General features: G+C 39.7%; 2 protein-coding genes across 2 annotated transcripts; both read left to right on the forward strand.

Annotated features, from left to right (window-relative positions):
• Nucleotides 1–1926: 1926 nt before the first annotated feature.
• noxo1b (NADPH oxidase organizer 1b) lies at nt 1927–7395 on the forward strand. The gene is made up of 8 exons (XM_082152801.1): nt 1927–2087; nt 2185–2265; nt 2349–2421; nt 3125–3308; nt 3509–3717; nt 3806–3928; nt 4016–4133; nt 6421–7395. The coding sequence occupies exons 1-8, from the start codon at nt 2022–2024 to the stop codon at nt 7007–7009; spliced, it is 1443 nt and encodes a 480-aa protein (XP_082008927.1). The 5' UTR covers nt 1927–2021; the 3' UTR covers nt 7010–7395.
• A 2870-nt stretch (nt 7396–10265) lies between these two features.
• On the forward strand, nt 10266–15507 carry rnf151 (ring finger protein 151; the record flags this gene model as incomplete). Its single annotated transcript, XM_082152569.1, has 5 exons — nt 10266–10847; nt 11187–11315; nt 12895–13040; nt 14017–14113; nt 15000–15507. The coding sequence occupies 5 exons, from the start codon at nt 10266–10268 to the stop codon at nt 15495–15497; spliced, it is 1452 nt and encodes a 483-aa protein (XP_082008695.1). The 3' UTR covers nt 15498–15507.
• Nucleotides 15508–15515: the final 8 nt, after the last annotated feature.

Raw genomic sequence — 15515 nt, forward strand, 5'->3', positions numbered from 1 at the left:
CAAATAACCACTTTTGGACAGTGATGAGATAAGTGCATTCTATTTTTTTGTTGTTGAAAACTATATCACCTGATCATTTATTGCTTCTGGCTTTCTTTGTAACAAATTACGTGTTATGGTAAAAACTGTTACAAAAACCACAAACTCAACAAAAAAAAACAAAAAAACTGTTAAACTGCCCAACTAAAGGAAACACTGGTCACCACAATGGTGACCAAACATTTTCCATAAATCATCAACATCTAAACCTCTGTTAATTCTCAATAAGAACTTCTGTAGATGTCTGACAGAAATAAAGTCAGTCTGGTTAGTAATAAGTGAAGCTGGTAATGCTGTTTGTGGAGTTGTTTAATCCTCCTCTGCTGAGATCTTCAGAGATTTAATGTCTTCCTTTGTCTTCAGTTGATTTCATCTAAAGCTGTGGCTTGAGTTTTAGTTCTTGTTGTTTCTCTTTCATTCAGTGATTCTGCTTGTTGACAGCAGGTGTTCATCATTAATGCCCAATCATCACTTAATTAATCACTTAAGTATCTCATTAACTTTAACTCTGATTCAGAGTCGAACTCTCTGTAGAGAGGGACCAAATGTTCTCTGAGCAGAGTTAATTAAATGAAGATCTTTTGATGAAATCTGAGAGCTTTCTGTTCCTCCATTGACAACGACGCAACTACCACTTTGACGCTTCAAAAAGTTAATTAAGGGATCGTAATCCATATGAATTGAGCGGTTTAGTCCAAATTTTCTGAAGAGACTCGATTATTTTATATTAAAGCAGCACTCAGTAGTTTCGGGACTTCTTCGCTGTATTCTCGCTTTTTGCTCCCAGGTTTCTCTCTAGAGCTCCCCCCACAGCTTCGGAATAGATATTTGACAACACTGTCGTAAAAACTCGTTGTTGATTCTCAGACAACAGAGGCTATAGATCAACGACATCAAAGCAGATGGGACGTTCTTTAAAACGTCTTCTTCATTCGGGTTCGGACAGCATGAGGGAGCGCAATAATGACAGCATTTTAGCAGATTTCTTTTGGCCGTAAAGCAATTGTTTACATCGCGAGACCTGATATCACGCGAGACTTCCTGACGCAGCGGCCGGCGGCCCGCCGGCTCAAAGTTGCAAGTGCGTATTTTCCGCTCACGGGCACCAGGGGGGTGCGAAACGACCACCATTCAACCCGAAATAAGTAATATAACCATTCCAATGACTCCGAAGCTGTTCAGTTAAGGTAAAAAAAAGTTACTTAGTTCACCTTTAAAGCTGCTTTAGCTGCTTAGTCTTTAGCTGCTTGACGCACTAGAACAAACCTCATTGGTTCTTGCGGAAGCTCAAATGTGCTGCGTAACACGAGAATGAACCTCATTGGTTCTTACAGAAGCTCAAACTGCATAACACGAGAATGAACCTCCTCATTGGTTCTCGCAAGTCAAGTGAACATGCTTGGGCTTCTGTTTACAACTGATGTGAGTTGATGAATGTTTATGAATAAAATTCAGCCTAAATTATGCACCAAAGTGGTAGGGACAGAAAGCTCTCAGATTTTATCAAAAAGACCAAAAATCAAGCAATAAAAGGTGATCAAAAATGATCAAAAATCATTTGTGATATTTTAAATCAACGATTTAAATCAACGGCTTAATCATTAAACGTTTTATCATTGACAAAATTGTGTCATAAATCTTCCCACATTGGTTTGAAGACAACACTGTCATGACGTTACATTACTGACAAATGAATGTGTCATTACTTCCCACTCTCTCTCTCTCAATTTCGCACGTGCCTGCAGCCGCTTATCAGACTAGCCCCTTATTTATTTTTCTTTCTTTCTTTCTTTCTTTTTTTCTTATCAGATTTCTCTTTCACTGTTCACTCCCTCAATTTTCTTTGATCACGTGAGATAAACAACACGCCCATGGCCTTCGGCTTGGCTATAAATGATGATGAGGATTATGGTGATGCTGAAAGAGAGCAAGGAAGGAGAGATATCTTACTGTGATCTCGTTCATCAGAAACAGAGTCCGCTATGAGTGACCTTCGCTTTCCTGTCGATGTCCGTCTTATCGGAGTAATGAAAAAGGACAAGGACAAAGTAAGAATATGATGTATTCGTAGGATAACTTTAAATACTTACAACGCTGTTGAATGTAGCGTATGATTATAATTGTTTGTTTGTTGATTTGTTACAGAAATACATGACATCTGTGCTATGGTCAGACCAGAGTGAGGTGATAGTGTACCGATCTCTCCGAGACTTCAAAACGCTCCATGTACGTTTTACAGTCATCTACTTGGCACAGATCGTTACTAGACGTGAAAAAATCGTTATTTAATTGACATTTCTTTCCATCAGAGGCAATTAAAAAAGAAGTTTCCGGTGGAAAACCAATCTCGGAAAGAGGATAGAGTGCTACCCAGATTTGGAGGTATGATTAACAGTTTTTTTTTAGGTGATTAAAATGTAAATAATGTTGAAACATCTAAATGTAAATTTTTTGGTAACACTTTATTTTACAGTGTCCTTGTTACATATGTTACATGTACTTACCATAGTAATAACAGTAAATTATTCATAATTACAAGCAACTAACCCTCAGCCAAATCCTAATCCTACCCAAACCCTATAGTAAGTACATGTAGTTACTTAATATTACTCAGTACTTAAATATATAATTACACTGTAACAATGACACCTTAAAATATACAATTACAAGCAACTAACCCTCAGCCAAATCATAATCCTACCCAAACCCTATAGTAAGTACATGTAGTTACTTAATATTACTCAGTACTTAAATATATAATTACACTGTAACAATGACACCTTAAAATAAAGTGTAACCCATTTTTTTGTAACACATTGTTTAAGCCTGACCTATAATAGCATGCATAAAGTAGTCAAATAAATCCTGTATTTACATACTTTACATATTGATGCTCACATTGCAAAGCCTTTCAAACTATTCATCATTATTATAATTATAATATTTTATGTTGGAGGGAAACAGCTGAACTTTGTCTGCATGTCTGCAGTACTCCCAATAACCCCCTAGAGGGCCCTGTTAAAGACAACTCTTTTATCCACAATGTATTTGTTTTGTTGTTCATTGAGATATCTGTTGTTTGCAGCTCAGTGCATAATGCCATCATTTCAGTTGAAAGCTCTGGCTAAGTCAGTGTCTCGTCTGAGGAATCTGGAGAGCTACTGTTCCACCCTTTTGCAGTGTGACACGTCTGTGTCACATTCCACAGAAGTCATTCAGTTTTTCCTGCCAAATGAGCAGGAGCTTCTGCCAGAATATACTCAAAACAGGTAGGCCATTTAGATCATTGCCCTGTGGCAAATAAGTAGATAACTACAGCATTCCAAGAATATGTAGACAGTAGGCTATTGCTCACTTCATATTTCTGATTTGATCTGTTTTGGTTGGCAGAGTTTAATATCCATGCCAACCTGCTGGAATGTGTTTGTGCAGTAAATGTCTGTTAAAGCTGTTCTTTTCTCCCTACAAGTGTGATGATTCTGCACTCAAACAGCATCCCCACTGTCAACAGAGGACCTGACTTGGCAAATAAACGTCTCAGCAATGGCAATGTGACCCAGCCTTTTGTGTCCAAGACATATCGATGTGTGGCTCCGTATGAGACTAAAGATACAAAGAACAAGCCCTTTAAAGTAGCTGTGGATGAAAGACTGGATGTGCTCATCAAAGACAAAGCAGGTATGTCTCTTTTTCCTTAAAGAAGTGAACTAAAGTTCATAGTGCAGATCCTTACAGCTTCTTAATATTTTTTCTGTGGTTTGATCAGGTTGGTGGCTTGTCGAGAATGAGGATAAACGACTAGCTTGGTTTCCTGCTCCTTACCTGGAATTGTGTGATGAGGAGGAAGAAGAAGAGGATGAGGAGGAGTTTGACTCACCTACTTTTGAAAGTAAGATACAGCTGTTACATAAACGTTCTGTCGTATTGAATCTCCAAAGATATTCTTGCTAACTGAAATTTTTTTTCGTTCCCCTAGTGTCTCTGTACTGCGCAACAAGAAGTTACACATCTAAAAAAGAGGACGAGCTCTCTCTCAGCATCGGCGCTGTTGTGGAGGTGTTACAGAGGTCTGATAATGGCTGGTGGCTTGTTAGGTAATGAAAGTTGTTTAGCCTACTCCAATTGCACTGACATTCAGATAATTATCTGAATTATTTTAAGACAGATGGCTGCTAAACCTTATGATTGACTTGCCCTAGCAACCTATTTCCTACATAGCATGTCTTTTGTTTGCTTCTGACTCACCCCGAAACTTAAATCTATAAGGCTTGCTAATATGACGTCATCATGACGTATTCCCAGTGGTGAACGCAAAGCATTTTGGGAATCCGCGGCACAAACATAAGGCGCCAAACTTCATTGGAGGGAAGAACGCAGTGTACATTTGATTTTCTTTTTTAATCTAAGTGTAAAAAAAAAAAAAAAAAAAAAAAAAGATTAGAGCTCTGTTTAAGGACAAGAAATTAAAACCAACGCAATGATGAATGTCCAAAAGATGGCATTGACAGACTGTTTTTAAATGAAGTTGGATAAATATTTTTTGCTTTTAAACAGTGTGTGTGTGTGTGTGTGTGTGTGTGTGTGTGTGTGTGTGTGTGTGTGTGTGTTTGAGAGAGAGAGAGAGAGAGAGAGAGAGAGAGAGAGAGAGAGAGAGAGAGAGAGAGAGAGAGAGAGAGAGAGAGAGAGATTTTGGTTGGGTGACAGTTGTAGGTTACAGTTAGGGTGACCAGACGTCCAGAAAAATTCGGGACAGTCCCGAAATCGAAGCTGTTGTCCCGAAACCCGAATCCGGCCCTAATTGTCCCGAAAATTATACTAAAGCAAATTCTTGAGTAGCCTAGTTATTGTCTGATAAAACTTTAAAAACTGTCCGTGGAGGTTGAGTCGTCCTGCAGGCAGCCCCCGTCGGCTGCTCATTGGCTGAAGCATCTTTTCTTTTTTTCTTTTTTTTTTGAAGTTCTACAAAGAGACTGTAGGCGCGAATTTAAATGCATTGATAAGCGAGCGAGAGTTGCCGCAGCCGCGAGTTCAGTGAATGTGCAGGCAGCCACTCATAAAGGAGTGATTGATTGGTCGCGGCACTGTGTGCAAAAAAATTCTTCGGCCTAATGTCTGATGTTGGGTTACACAAAGCAAATCATCTACACAATTATTTAGTTTTCTTATTTAATGACCGACAATTTCGTCATAATAATAATTTTGGCATAAGGCTTATTAGTGTAAGGCTATATAGCCTGAAATGTCTGATTTACGCACTGTTACAACTGTTTTTTTACAATGAAATTTTAGTTCATGATTTTAATGTTATTGTTTTTTGTGGCAGACTAAAGATTAATGACAGACTGTTGATCTTTGAATAAAAATATGTTTGGTTCAGGTTTGAAAAATAATTTTATTATAGGCTATGTAGTCTAATATCATAGTAGGACTACCCCAAAACCTCCCCAAACAACAACCAATCTCATCTGGTCACCCTTACAGTTTGACAAGAGTTTACAGATTACAGTTTCACAAAAGCACAATGTTGTGTTTTATTGCGAGTGTACACAAATATAAGTAAACACTTTGCACAATTGAACAAAATGACAAAGTATGTTTTTATGTTGCCACTGTTCGATCGCGATCGCGCTCGCTCTGCTCGTAAGGATCCAGTCCTTTGATTCCCTTTATTTTCTCGTCATATCTCGTTTTTGCATTAGGATTTAGTTTTAGGCGGTATGCTCTGACAATGTTTTCTTTAGCCCGCTGCATTTTGTAGGATTATATTCAGTTTTTCATGCTAATTTTTCATTATTTTCATGGCAGAACACTAGCCTGCTATGCCCATAGACATATGGCTATGCCAGCCTGGCCAAACATACCCATAATTCTTTGCGTTCTGAAGCGGTTGCCGCCCATTTGGTCACATGTCTTAGCGATCTCTATATTTCATATCCATTTATCAATTTATTTGGCAAGTAACCTTGCAATAAGCATAATATACAGTCAGTCAGCCATTATTTAAAAAAAAGAAGTTATAAATACATAAATATTAATATCATTTGAAAATGGTTTTCTCTTTTAATATATTTCTTTAAATGTAATTTATTTCATTGATGGCAAAACTACATGACATTTCTTCATTCTCACATGATCCTATAGAAATCAGATCCAGTAGTAGTGGATGGATGGATGGACAGATAGATAGATAGATAGATAGATAGATAGATAGATAGATAGATAGATAGATAGATAGATAGATAGATAGATAGATAGATAGATAGATAGATAGATAGATAGATAGATATTTAAATCTCTAAATGCATAAATGATTATTTATAAATGTACATGATGTGTCTGTCCCATACAAAACTTAACCTTAAGCTTGTATTCCCTGTGCAGATATAACAGAAAGGCAGGCTATGTGCCCTCCATGTACCTGAAGCTCTACAGCAGCCCCAGCTTTGGCCTTCAGACTCTTCAGAGGAAACTTCACAGCTCTGCTATCAACCTGTCCGTCAACAACTCTTTAAAACTGGAGCCTCAGGTTCGCTCACGAAACAGAATGAATAGTTTCCTCAGCTCCAGCTCTGTGGAAATGCTGTCAGAGCCCCAGAGCCAGAACAGCGATCCGGGACCGCACGAGGAGTCTGGCAGCTTCAGCGATGATGGAACCGACTTCAGCTTCAGTTCCTCGGACACCACCTCCATGAGCCCAAGCATGTCCAGCTCAGAGGGGGAAGAAGGCCTGAGACAGCAGGATAAAGAGCCAGACAGTATTGATAGTGGTATGTCCAGTGGCCAAACCAGCCCCATCAGCTCAGACACTGGCCGCCCTATGAAAGGAGTCGGAGCTCCAAGGATACCACCCCGACCACAAACTCAGGAGATCCTACGCCGCTGCACAACCTACACCCGTAAAATTGCTCTGGCAACCTCTGCACGCCTTGCTCCTGAAAGAGAAATCATGAAAGATGGAGGTAGAGCTTGAAATGAGTGAGAGAGCGTATGGGTGCAAATGATAATGAGAGACTTTCTACCTATTTTTGGTCATCTTTGAGTCTTAAGACAAAACAACAATATTAATCTTGGTTTATTCTAATCTCCTTGTAATCATTTTTGGGGCTAAATTAATTATAGCTCAAATAAATCATTTGTATTATACATAACCTGTTATGGTAGTTACAGTGTACATATTTAAAGTTTTCAAAAGTTGTTTTCAGTTTTTTTTATTTTTGTTTTTTTACTAACCTTATATTCAGACTGCTATATTGTTGTCTTGAAGTTAATAGTATTCCATACTGGAAAAAGTTTTTTTATTTGGACCTTTGCTTGTATACATATGTTTCAATAAATGTTTTGACTGCATTTTAATGATTCTGATGTCATGGGATGTTTAATTGAATGTGGTCATTTATTATATACAGACATATTTGCATGCACAAATAAAGCATTATATACATATACAGTAGAAGTATATATAGAACACTGTAAAACACAATACAGAAGCAAGCACTAAAGATATGAATCATTTCCAGATCATAAAACACTGATTGCTGCAGAAACTGTAGTGTAGAAAGTTTCATGTTCTTAAAGTAGAAAAGACGTGTCAAAAAATCGGCTCTGAGCATCATACTGTTCCCTGGCTTCATACTGCAAGTCTAATTATATCACTATCAGAGTTCAGTTTGTCTTTCTGAAAATTCCCCTGTGTAATTATGACGGTAAGCTAGACAAGTCAGCAAGTCGGTAATAAACTTTAAACATTAACATAAGGAGTGCCGAAGATTTCTTCATAGGAAGCTGCATTTCCTTGCATGAAAACAGACATTCTCGGGAACAGTTGGTAACCTTTTATTGCTTGCTTGTTGATTATTACTATATTCTAGAGATGTGTACCTGTTTGATGACACTTGTGGTGACAAAGTCAAATTCTTCTGTCAATTTCTCCTTGTTATTCACCATTGTGTCAAGTCAAGTCATCTTTAGTTATGCAGTGCTTTATGCAATACTGATTGTTTCAAAGCAACTTTACAGTGATAACAGGAAAATGATTTATTCACGAGTTCCTTTGCCCATATAATCTTTAAGCTAATAAGGTTAAGCGTATTTGGCTTGCTGTCCGCAATGGAGGGTCTCAAGGAAGCAGCTTCAACTCGATCTTAGATTTACCCTCCAGTGGGACTACTAATGCTTAGATGATGAGTATGGTAACAAGATGCCTAAATTATGTTGGTGGAGGGATGCCAAAACAACTGATGCCAGAGCAAAGTGAGCGGCTGTTTATAAGCTTCGACAATTAATTGAAAGATTAGATGGGTTCACTCCTCCCGAAATTACTTTGTGAAATTCACTTAATTTCGGCTGTACAGCAGCTCTAAAAGAAAATAGTGTTAGCTGAAGTCAGTTCAGTGTTAATTCAGTTCCGTTGAAGATCATCAATTATTAAATTAGTCAATTTTCATCTATAAAGCAGTTCTGCAGAAAAATTACGTAATCAGATTACTTTTTCAAGTAACTAGTAAAGTAACGCATACTTTTTAAATTAAATAAAAAAATAAAAAAGTTACTTTTTCAAATCAGTAATTCACATTTATTGACTGACAGCTCTCCTGTCCCAAATGGTTGAGACAAATAAATGAGGTGTGTGTGTGTGTGTGTGTGTGTGTGTGTGTGTGTGTGTGTGTGTGTGTGTGTGTGTGTGTGTGTGTGTGTGTGTGTGCGCTGTGTAAACATGATGGTTATTTTAGTTCTAGACTAAATGTGAACATGCATTTATTCATCTCACTTGCACGAAAACATTCAGTATTCCTCAAAATGAATAAAAACTGTAAAATGCAATCTCAGAATTTTACACAAAACTTTCATAATTAATTTAAATTACACAAATATACTTTATGTATTTAATCTCACTTTATTAACCAATGTCTTTGCTGCTGACCTTCAATGATCTAATTCAACCATATTAATAAGCAAGAATGACTTTAGATTAGATTAAGAAATAAGAGTGTTGAACTTCCTTCACTTGTATCCTATAGTTCTTTAATCCAGAACAGCAGCTGAAAGATTTGTTTGAGCTGCGCCTTTACTGTACAGGTGTAAATATGTATTTCCTTCAGGCTGAGGCTTATTCATTTCACTTTTGGTGTGAAAGGGCCTTAACATTTGCCAAAAATATAACCTTTTTTGTTGTTATTAAAAAACAAGCAAGCAAGCCCAGCCCAGCCCAGGTGAGAAAAAGTAACGCAAAAGTAATGTAACGCATTACGTTTCATTAAAAGTTACTAAGTAACGCAGTTAGTTACTTTTTGGGGGAGTAACGCAATATTGTAATGCATTACTTTTAAAAGTAACTTTCCCCAACACTGATTTTAAGTGTCCCCAACCAAGCAAGCCAAAGGCGATTGTGGCCTCTGAAACGTAAACTCCATCAGGTGACAGAAATGGAGAAAAAAAACCTTGAGATAAACCAGGCTCAATCAGGCTGCCAGTTCTCCTCTGGGCAATGAGCGAACATGGTGTCATTATGATTCAGACTGCATCACAAGTCAGAAATCAGAATTTGGATCGGTAGCATTCAAATATTCCATCCAGTTCCTTTTTGTCAGGGTTCTGTCACTTCTGTCTGGTTTGTCTCTTGGTTTGGTGACAGAGCTCTGACACTCCCGGTTTGTCATGTGTTTGTGTATAGTCTGGTTTGTTGAGCACATGGCTTGTCATGTATTTCCTTGTGCCATGTGCTCTCCTGTCAATAGCCCCTCCCATCTTGTTACCTGATTGATTAATTTGCCCCACCTGCCTTTCTCGTTACCCTCTTTTGTTTGCTTCCCTATTTAGTCTCCAGTCCTGTGCAGTCCTGTGCTGGTTTGTTGTTTTATGTTTCCAGTTATACCAGATGCCTGTCTTGTTTTCCCTTACGGGGTGTTTTTGTTGTAGTTTTGTTTTTGATTACTTATTAAATATCCTTCTGTTTCCCGCACATGAATCCTCGCTTCACTATTTACCATCCCGTGACAGAACGAACCAGCCAAAATGAGGATTCAGCGGAAGAGGGATTCACGCCAGCCTTCGGCCTCTCCTGTTTCCTGTCCTCATTATGAACGCATAATGAAGTTCAGAGACTTGAACTCCCTCCGTCAACAGGGGACCGACGTGAGGGAGTTCGCCCTGAGGTTCAACGTGGCAGCAGAGGGATTAGGAATGACCCATTTAGCCATGCCCTTGATGAACCCATCAATTTTTGGAGAATGAGGGGGCTGGAACATCTGATGTTTGGGGAATTCGTTAATTCCCTGGATCGTTGGGGGAATCCTCCAGCTAGGGAAGCTGCAGCTCCCCCAGAAGTGGCAGCTTTTGTGGCGGCATCTCCAGAGGTGGTTATTCCCACACCGCCTCACCCTCGCAGGAGGAGAAAGGCGTCTGATGCTTCCTCTAATTCGGTGGTCCAGGAAGACCCGATTTTGACGGTTCCAAGCCCAGTGGTCCAGAAGGACCTGACCTCGGAGGTCTCAGGTCTGGTGGTCCGGGAGGACCTGACTTCAGGGGTCTCAAGTCTGGTGGTCCAGGAGGACCTGACTTCAGTGGTCCCAGGCCCGGTTGTCTTAGAGCAGTCCAGTCTCCCTGTCGCAGCCCCAGTGGTGGCCGAAGAGGCAGTTACACCACGCTCTCGTAAACGGAGGAGGAAGGCGTCCTCTGTCCCACAGGGCCTGGAGGCCACACCCAAGCTCTTAGCCCTGCCGGCGGCGCCCAAGTTCCTGGCCCTGCCGCCCATGCTACCTGTCAAGCCTGAATCTCTTCACGGCATGCCTGCCGAGCCTGAGTTTCTTCATGTTAGGTCTGCTGATCCAGAGACTGTTCACGTCACGTCTGCCGATCCAGAGACTGTTCACGTCACGTCTGCCGTTCAGGTGTCTCTGGACAAGATGGCCGCCGCTGAGCCGGTGTCTGTTCCTATTCCTGAGCATAACTCCACAGCTGCCCTCAAGAAAATTTTGGGAAGGGGAAATTGTTGTCCAAAGTGTTGTCTCTGCCCTGGCCGCCTGAACTGTCTGGTCCGCCCTGGCCGCCTGCACAGCCTGCTCCGCCCTTGATGCTTGCTCAGCCTGCTCCGCCCTGGCCCGCAGTCAGGAATCCTGACCCGCCTGAGTCTTCCTGGTCTCTCCCTCCAGCACCGCTCTGGTCCTCAGCCAGGATTCTTGGTCCCACCGGTTCCACCCTGGCCATTAGCCAGGAATCCAGACCCGCCTGAGCTTCCTTGGCACAACCCTCCTGTCCCACCCTTGTCTCTGCAAAAGACGGTATGGACTATTATGCTGGCTCTGTCTTGGCTCCCCTCCCTCCCTGGAGGGGAGGTTTAGTCTGGTTTGTTGAGCACATGGCTTGTCATGTATTTCCTTGTGCCATGTGCTCTCCTGTCAATTGTCTAACCCCTCCCATCTTGTTACCTGATTGATTAAACACCTGCCTTTCTCGTTACCCTCTTTTGTTTGCTTCCCTACTTAGTCTCCATGTGTTTCTAGTCCTGTGCTGGTTCGTTGTTTTGTTTCCCTTGTGTTTCCAGTTATACCAGATGCCTGTCTTGTTTTCCCTTACGGGGTGTTTTTGTTGTAGTTTTGTTTTGTTTTTGATTACTTATTAAATATCCTTCTTTTTCCCGTACATGAATCCTCGCTTCACTATTTACCATCCCGTGACACTTTTGCTTGAAGATCGGATTCCTCACGAAGTTGGTCATAGGTCTGTGCAGAGGATCTGTTTGGTTCTTCCGTCAACATTTACTCACTATATTGTTCTATAATGATTATTGCGCTTCTAGTTTGTCCTGTATTCTAGAAACTTTTCGACTGTTTTGACTAAGTTTCATCTAGATCTTTTACAAATTCATCCACTTAAATTTATGCAAAAACTGTGTAAACACTCGGGGGGAAAAAACACTGAAAAAACATTAAAACAAGGGTCAATTATGTAATCAAAAGTAGCCTTACACAACTTACCCATTGACACATCTTACCCCCATTCTCCCCTGCACATATGAATGGTGGCCAGTACAATCTGGTGTTTTCTTTAGTGCGTAAACCTTTTTAGCTTTTAGCTAAAGCTTTTCCAATTACAGCTGTTGACTTAGTTTAATTGTTAAAGTGTGGGGCATCATTTTCCCACATACTGTATAATGATTTATGATATATTATATTGTGTAGAAAGTGCTGCTATGTGTTCATTGGCCATTCAGACCTGTGTGTTTAGAGAATAGGGCTTGTAGCCTCTAGAGCAGGCAGCCATTGAAGTTCACCGGTTTCCATAGCAATGCTTTTGTCTAATAAGTAAAACCTAGATGGTACCAAAATAGGGTCCCAGTGGCTGGTGTAAAAAAGTTGTCAGGTGCTAACCACATTTGTCACTTGTGCTAGAATGGAAAAGAAGAGAAAATTGGACATCTGCAATGCATTTCTGAATGATCCAGGGTCAAGTGATCACCTTTGGGATGTTTTGCTCTGTGTTGTGATGACAGATCTGTCTGTCTTTTTGCCTCTCCGGATTATTTAACATATACAGCATATCTATTAGCCGTGTCCTCGTAACACAAGTGAAAATGGTGAGTTTTTCTTTTTTTTAATTACATTAGATCCAATTAGATATTTGTGGGGAAATATACTGTATGTACATATTACAAGCTTTAAACATTATGTTTAAAAAAGTCTGATAATATATGACATGAATCATTTTACTATAAAAGGGTGGTTTGAAATAGTTTGATTTAATATTAGTAATATTAATCACTGAAAAAATTGTAATGATGCTAGCAGTCAGCACCCATATGCCATCACAATATATGAATGAAATGTTTGTATATGATAATTGTTTTTATTTTGGTATTAGACTGGAGGTTATGAAGTGGAGCAGTTTGTGGAAACCCCAGATGATGATCTGATTTGTGTCATCTGTAGAGCCGTTCTACGCTGCCCTGTACGACTCAAATGCAACCATGTCTTCTGCAAGGAATGCATTTTACAGTGGATGAAAAGGTAGCAATTTTCAATATTTTATAATAACCAGAACAAAAGAGATTAGATGAGGCTGGAAAGTGTTGTAAAAGGATTTCCAGGACAAAAAAAATTAAAATAAATAACAAAAAAGAAAAGTGAGGTAGGAAATTAACATTTCCTGTCTGGGTTATAATTTGATTTATAACTTAATTGACATTGTATACTCTGAATTATCTTGTTTAATTTGAAATACATTACACAAGCTTTTTACATCTGCCTGTTTAAAAAAAGATCATGGCTAACCAGATGGGATGGATTGTAACACTTTCCAGTATACGCTACTGTTTAAAAGTTTGAGGTCGGTGAGAATTTTTGGTGTGTTTGAAATAAGTGAAGATGTCAAAAATGCAGTAAAAACAGTAATGTTGTGAAATATTATTACAATTTAAAACAACTATTTTAATATATTTGAAAATGTAATTTATTCCTGTGATCAAAGCTGAATTTTCAGCATCATTACTCCAGTCTTCAGTGTCACATGATCCTTCAGAAATCATTCAAATATTGCTGATATTGCAAGATAAACATTGATAAAATATTGTATGCTTAATATTTTATATAATCTCATTTTATAATAATCTTATGCTTAACATTATATATTAGAATATTATTTTATGCTTATTTTATAATTATTGTACGATTATTGTTATTTTGTAATAAGATGTACTATTTTTAAATCTATTGCTTAATATTTTTGTGTGCATTCTGTGAAGTGATGCATTTTTTTTTCAGGATTCTTTGATGAACAGAAGCTTCAAAATACCAGCATTTATTCGTTTTTTTGTGACAAAAACATTCTCTAATGGCACTTTTTATCAATGTGTCCCTGCTGAAAAAAAGTATTAATTTCTTTCAAAAAAAAAAAAAAACTTAACGGCCCCAAATTTTTGAAGAGTAGTGTACTGTACTTCTGCTTTGGATGTTTGAGCAAATGTTAAAGCCAGTCTTGTTTCAGACAGGTGAAATGCCCTTGCTGCAGGCAGCCTATTGACCAGAACCAAATGCTGGTTTTGTTTAAGCTGAGTAAATCCATTGGCCGTTTACCAATCAAGGTAGGCAACATTTTTAAAGCTCAAGTCTAATATAAAGTTGTGTCTCGTGCTTAAAGGGTTAGTTCACCCAAACATGAAAATTACCCAAAGATTTACTCACCCTCAAGCCATCCTAGGTGTATATGACATTCTTCTTTCAGACGAATACAGTCTGAGTTATTAAAAAATGTCCTGGCTCTTCCAAGCTTCATAATGGCAGTGAATGGCTGTTTCTGTTTTGAAGTCCATCAGAGTGTATCCATCCATGATAAATGTAATCCACATGGCTCTGGGGGGTTAATAAAGGCCTTCTGAAGCGATGTGTTCGTATAAGAAAAATATCCATATTTAAAACTTTATCAACTAAAATAACTATTGATTTACGGCAAGGAAAGAGTAACCCTTGACCTGACAAATGACGCCATGATGAACTCGGAAGCACAGAGGATCGAGCAAAACCAAACACAACACCAGTCTAAAATGACCATTTTTAGAGGAGCTTGAGTTTGTTGCCCAGCCCTGTTTGTTAGAACCGCGAGAGGTGTCAAAGCTTACGCTACTCCTATCCTACGTCATACATGGGATACTCTTGTGGCGCAAGACTTGCGTAGTATGCGTACGGTCGTCTGCTGGAAGCTAGTTATTTTAGTCGATAAAGGTTTAAATATGGATCTTTTTCTTACGCGAACACATCACTTTACTTCAGAAGGCCTTTATTAACTCCCCAGAGCCGTGTGGATTACATTTATCATGGATGGATGCATTTTGGTGGACTTCAAAAAAAAAGAATGTCATATACACCTAAGATGACTTGAGGGCGAGTAAATCATGGGGTAATTTTAATTTATGGGTGAACTAACCCTTTAAACTGTGAATGAGGAACAACACCATGTGTCTGTGTTCCTAGTGTCGAAATGCCCAGCAGGGCTGCAGAACCACGTTCCCGCTCTCGAACGAGTACCTCCACATCTCCAACTGTCCGTATGAGTGGCAGCTCTGTCCTCATGAGGGCTGTGGGCAGCAGGTGCTGAGGAAAGATGCCCAGGCACATGATCAGAGCTGTATCCACTGGCGACAGCTGTGTCCCATGGGCTGCGGGACGCTTCTCGTCCGAGAGAACCAGGCCCAACATAACTGCTACCGAGAGCTACATCAGCGCTATGTAGCCGAGCGGAGGAAGCAGAGGGCCATCGCTGCCAACCTACGCAGGAAGATGCAGCGCATGCAGAGCCGGATGGCACAAATAAGAAGGCAGATCAATCTGATGTGTGAGAGCCTGGAGGTCGACGATCTGGAAATTGAAGCAGGGGAGGGAACCAGCACTTGGACTGACGCTAGTGCCGCCAGTCCGAGCAGCAGCAGCAGACGCCAGCACACTAACAGTTCAAGAGTCAGAAATACATGACGGAAATATCCTTCAGGA

The sequence above is a fragment of the Leuciscus leuciscus genome (assembly GCF_965113295.1).
Source record: "Leuciscus leuciscus genome assembly, chromosome: 21".
Lineage (NCBI taxonomy): Eukaryota > Metazoa > Chordata > Actinopteri > Cypriniformes > Leuciscidae > Leuciscus > Leuciscus leuciscus.

Excerpts from the sequence above, each read along its gene's own strand:
- noxo1b (XM_082152801.1), top strand. The coding sequence starts at position 2,022 with ATGAGTGACCTTCGCTTTCCTGTCGATGTCCGTCTTATCGGAGTAATG. Across the intron at positions 3,718-3,805 it reads GCTCATCAAAGACAAAGCAG|GTTGGTGGCTTGTCGAGAAT; the intron begins GTATGTCTCTTT and ends TGGTTTGATCAG. Across the intron at positions 4,134-6,420 it reads AATGGCTGGTGGCTTGTTAG|ATATAACAGAAAGGCAGGCT; the intron begins GTAATGAAAGTT and ends TTCCCTGTGCAG.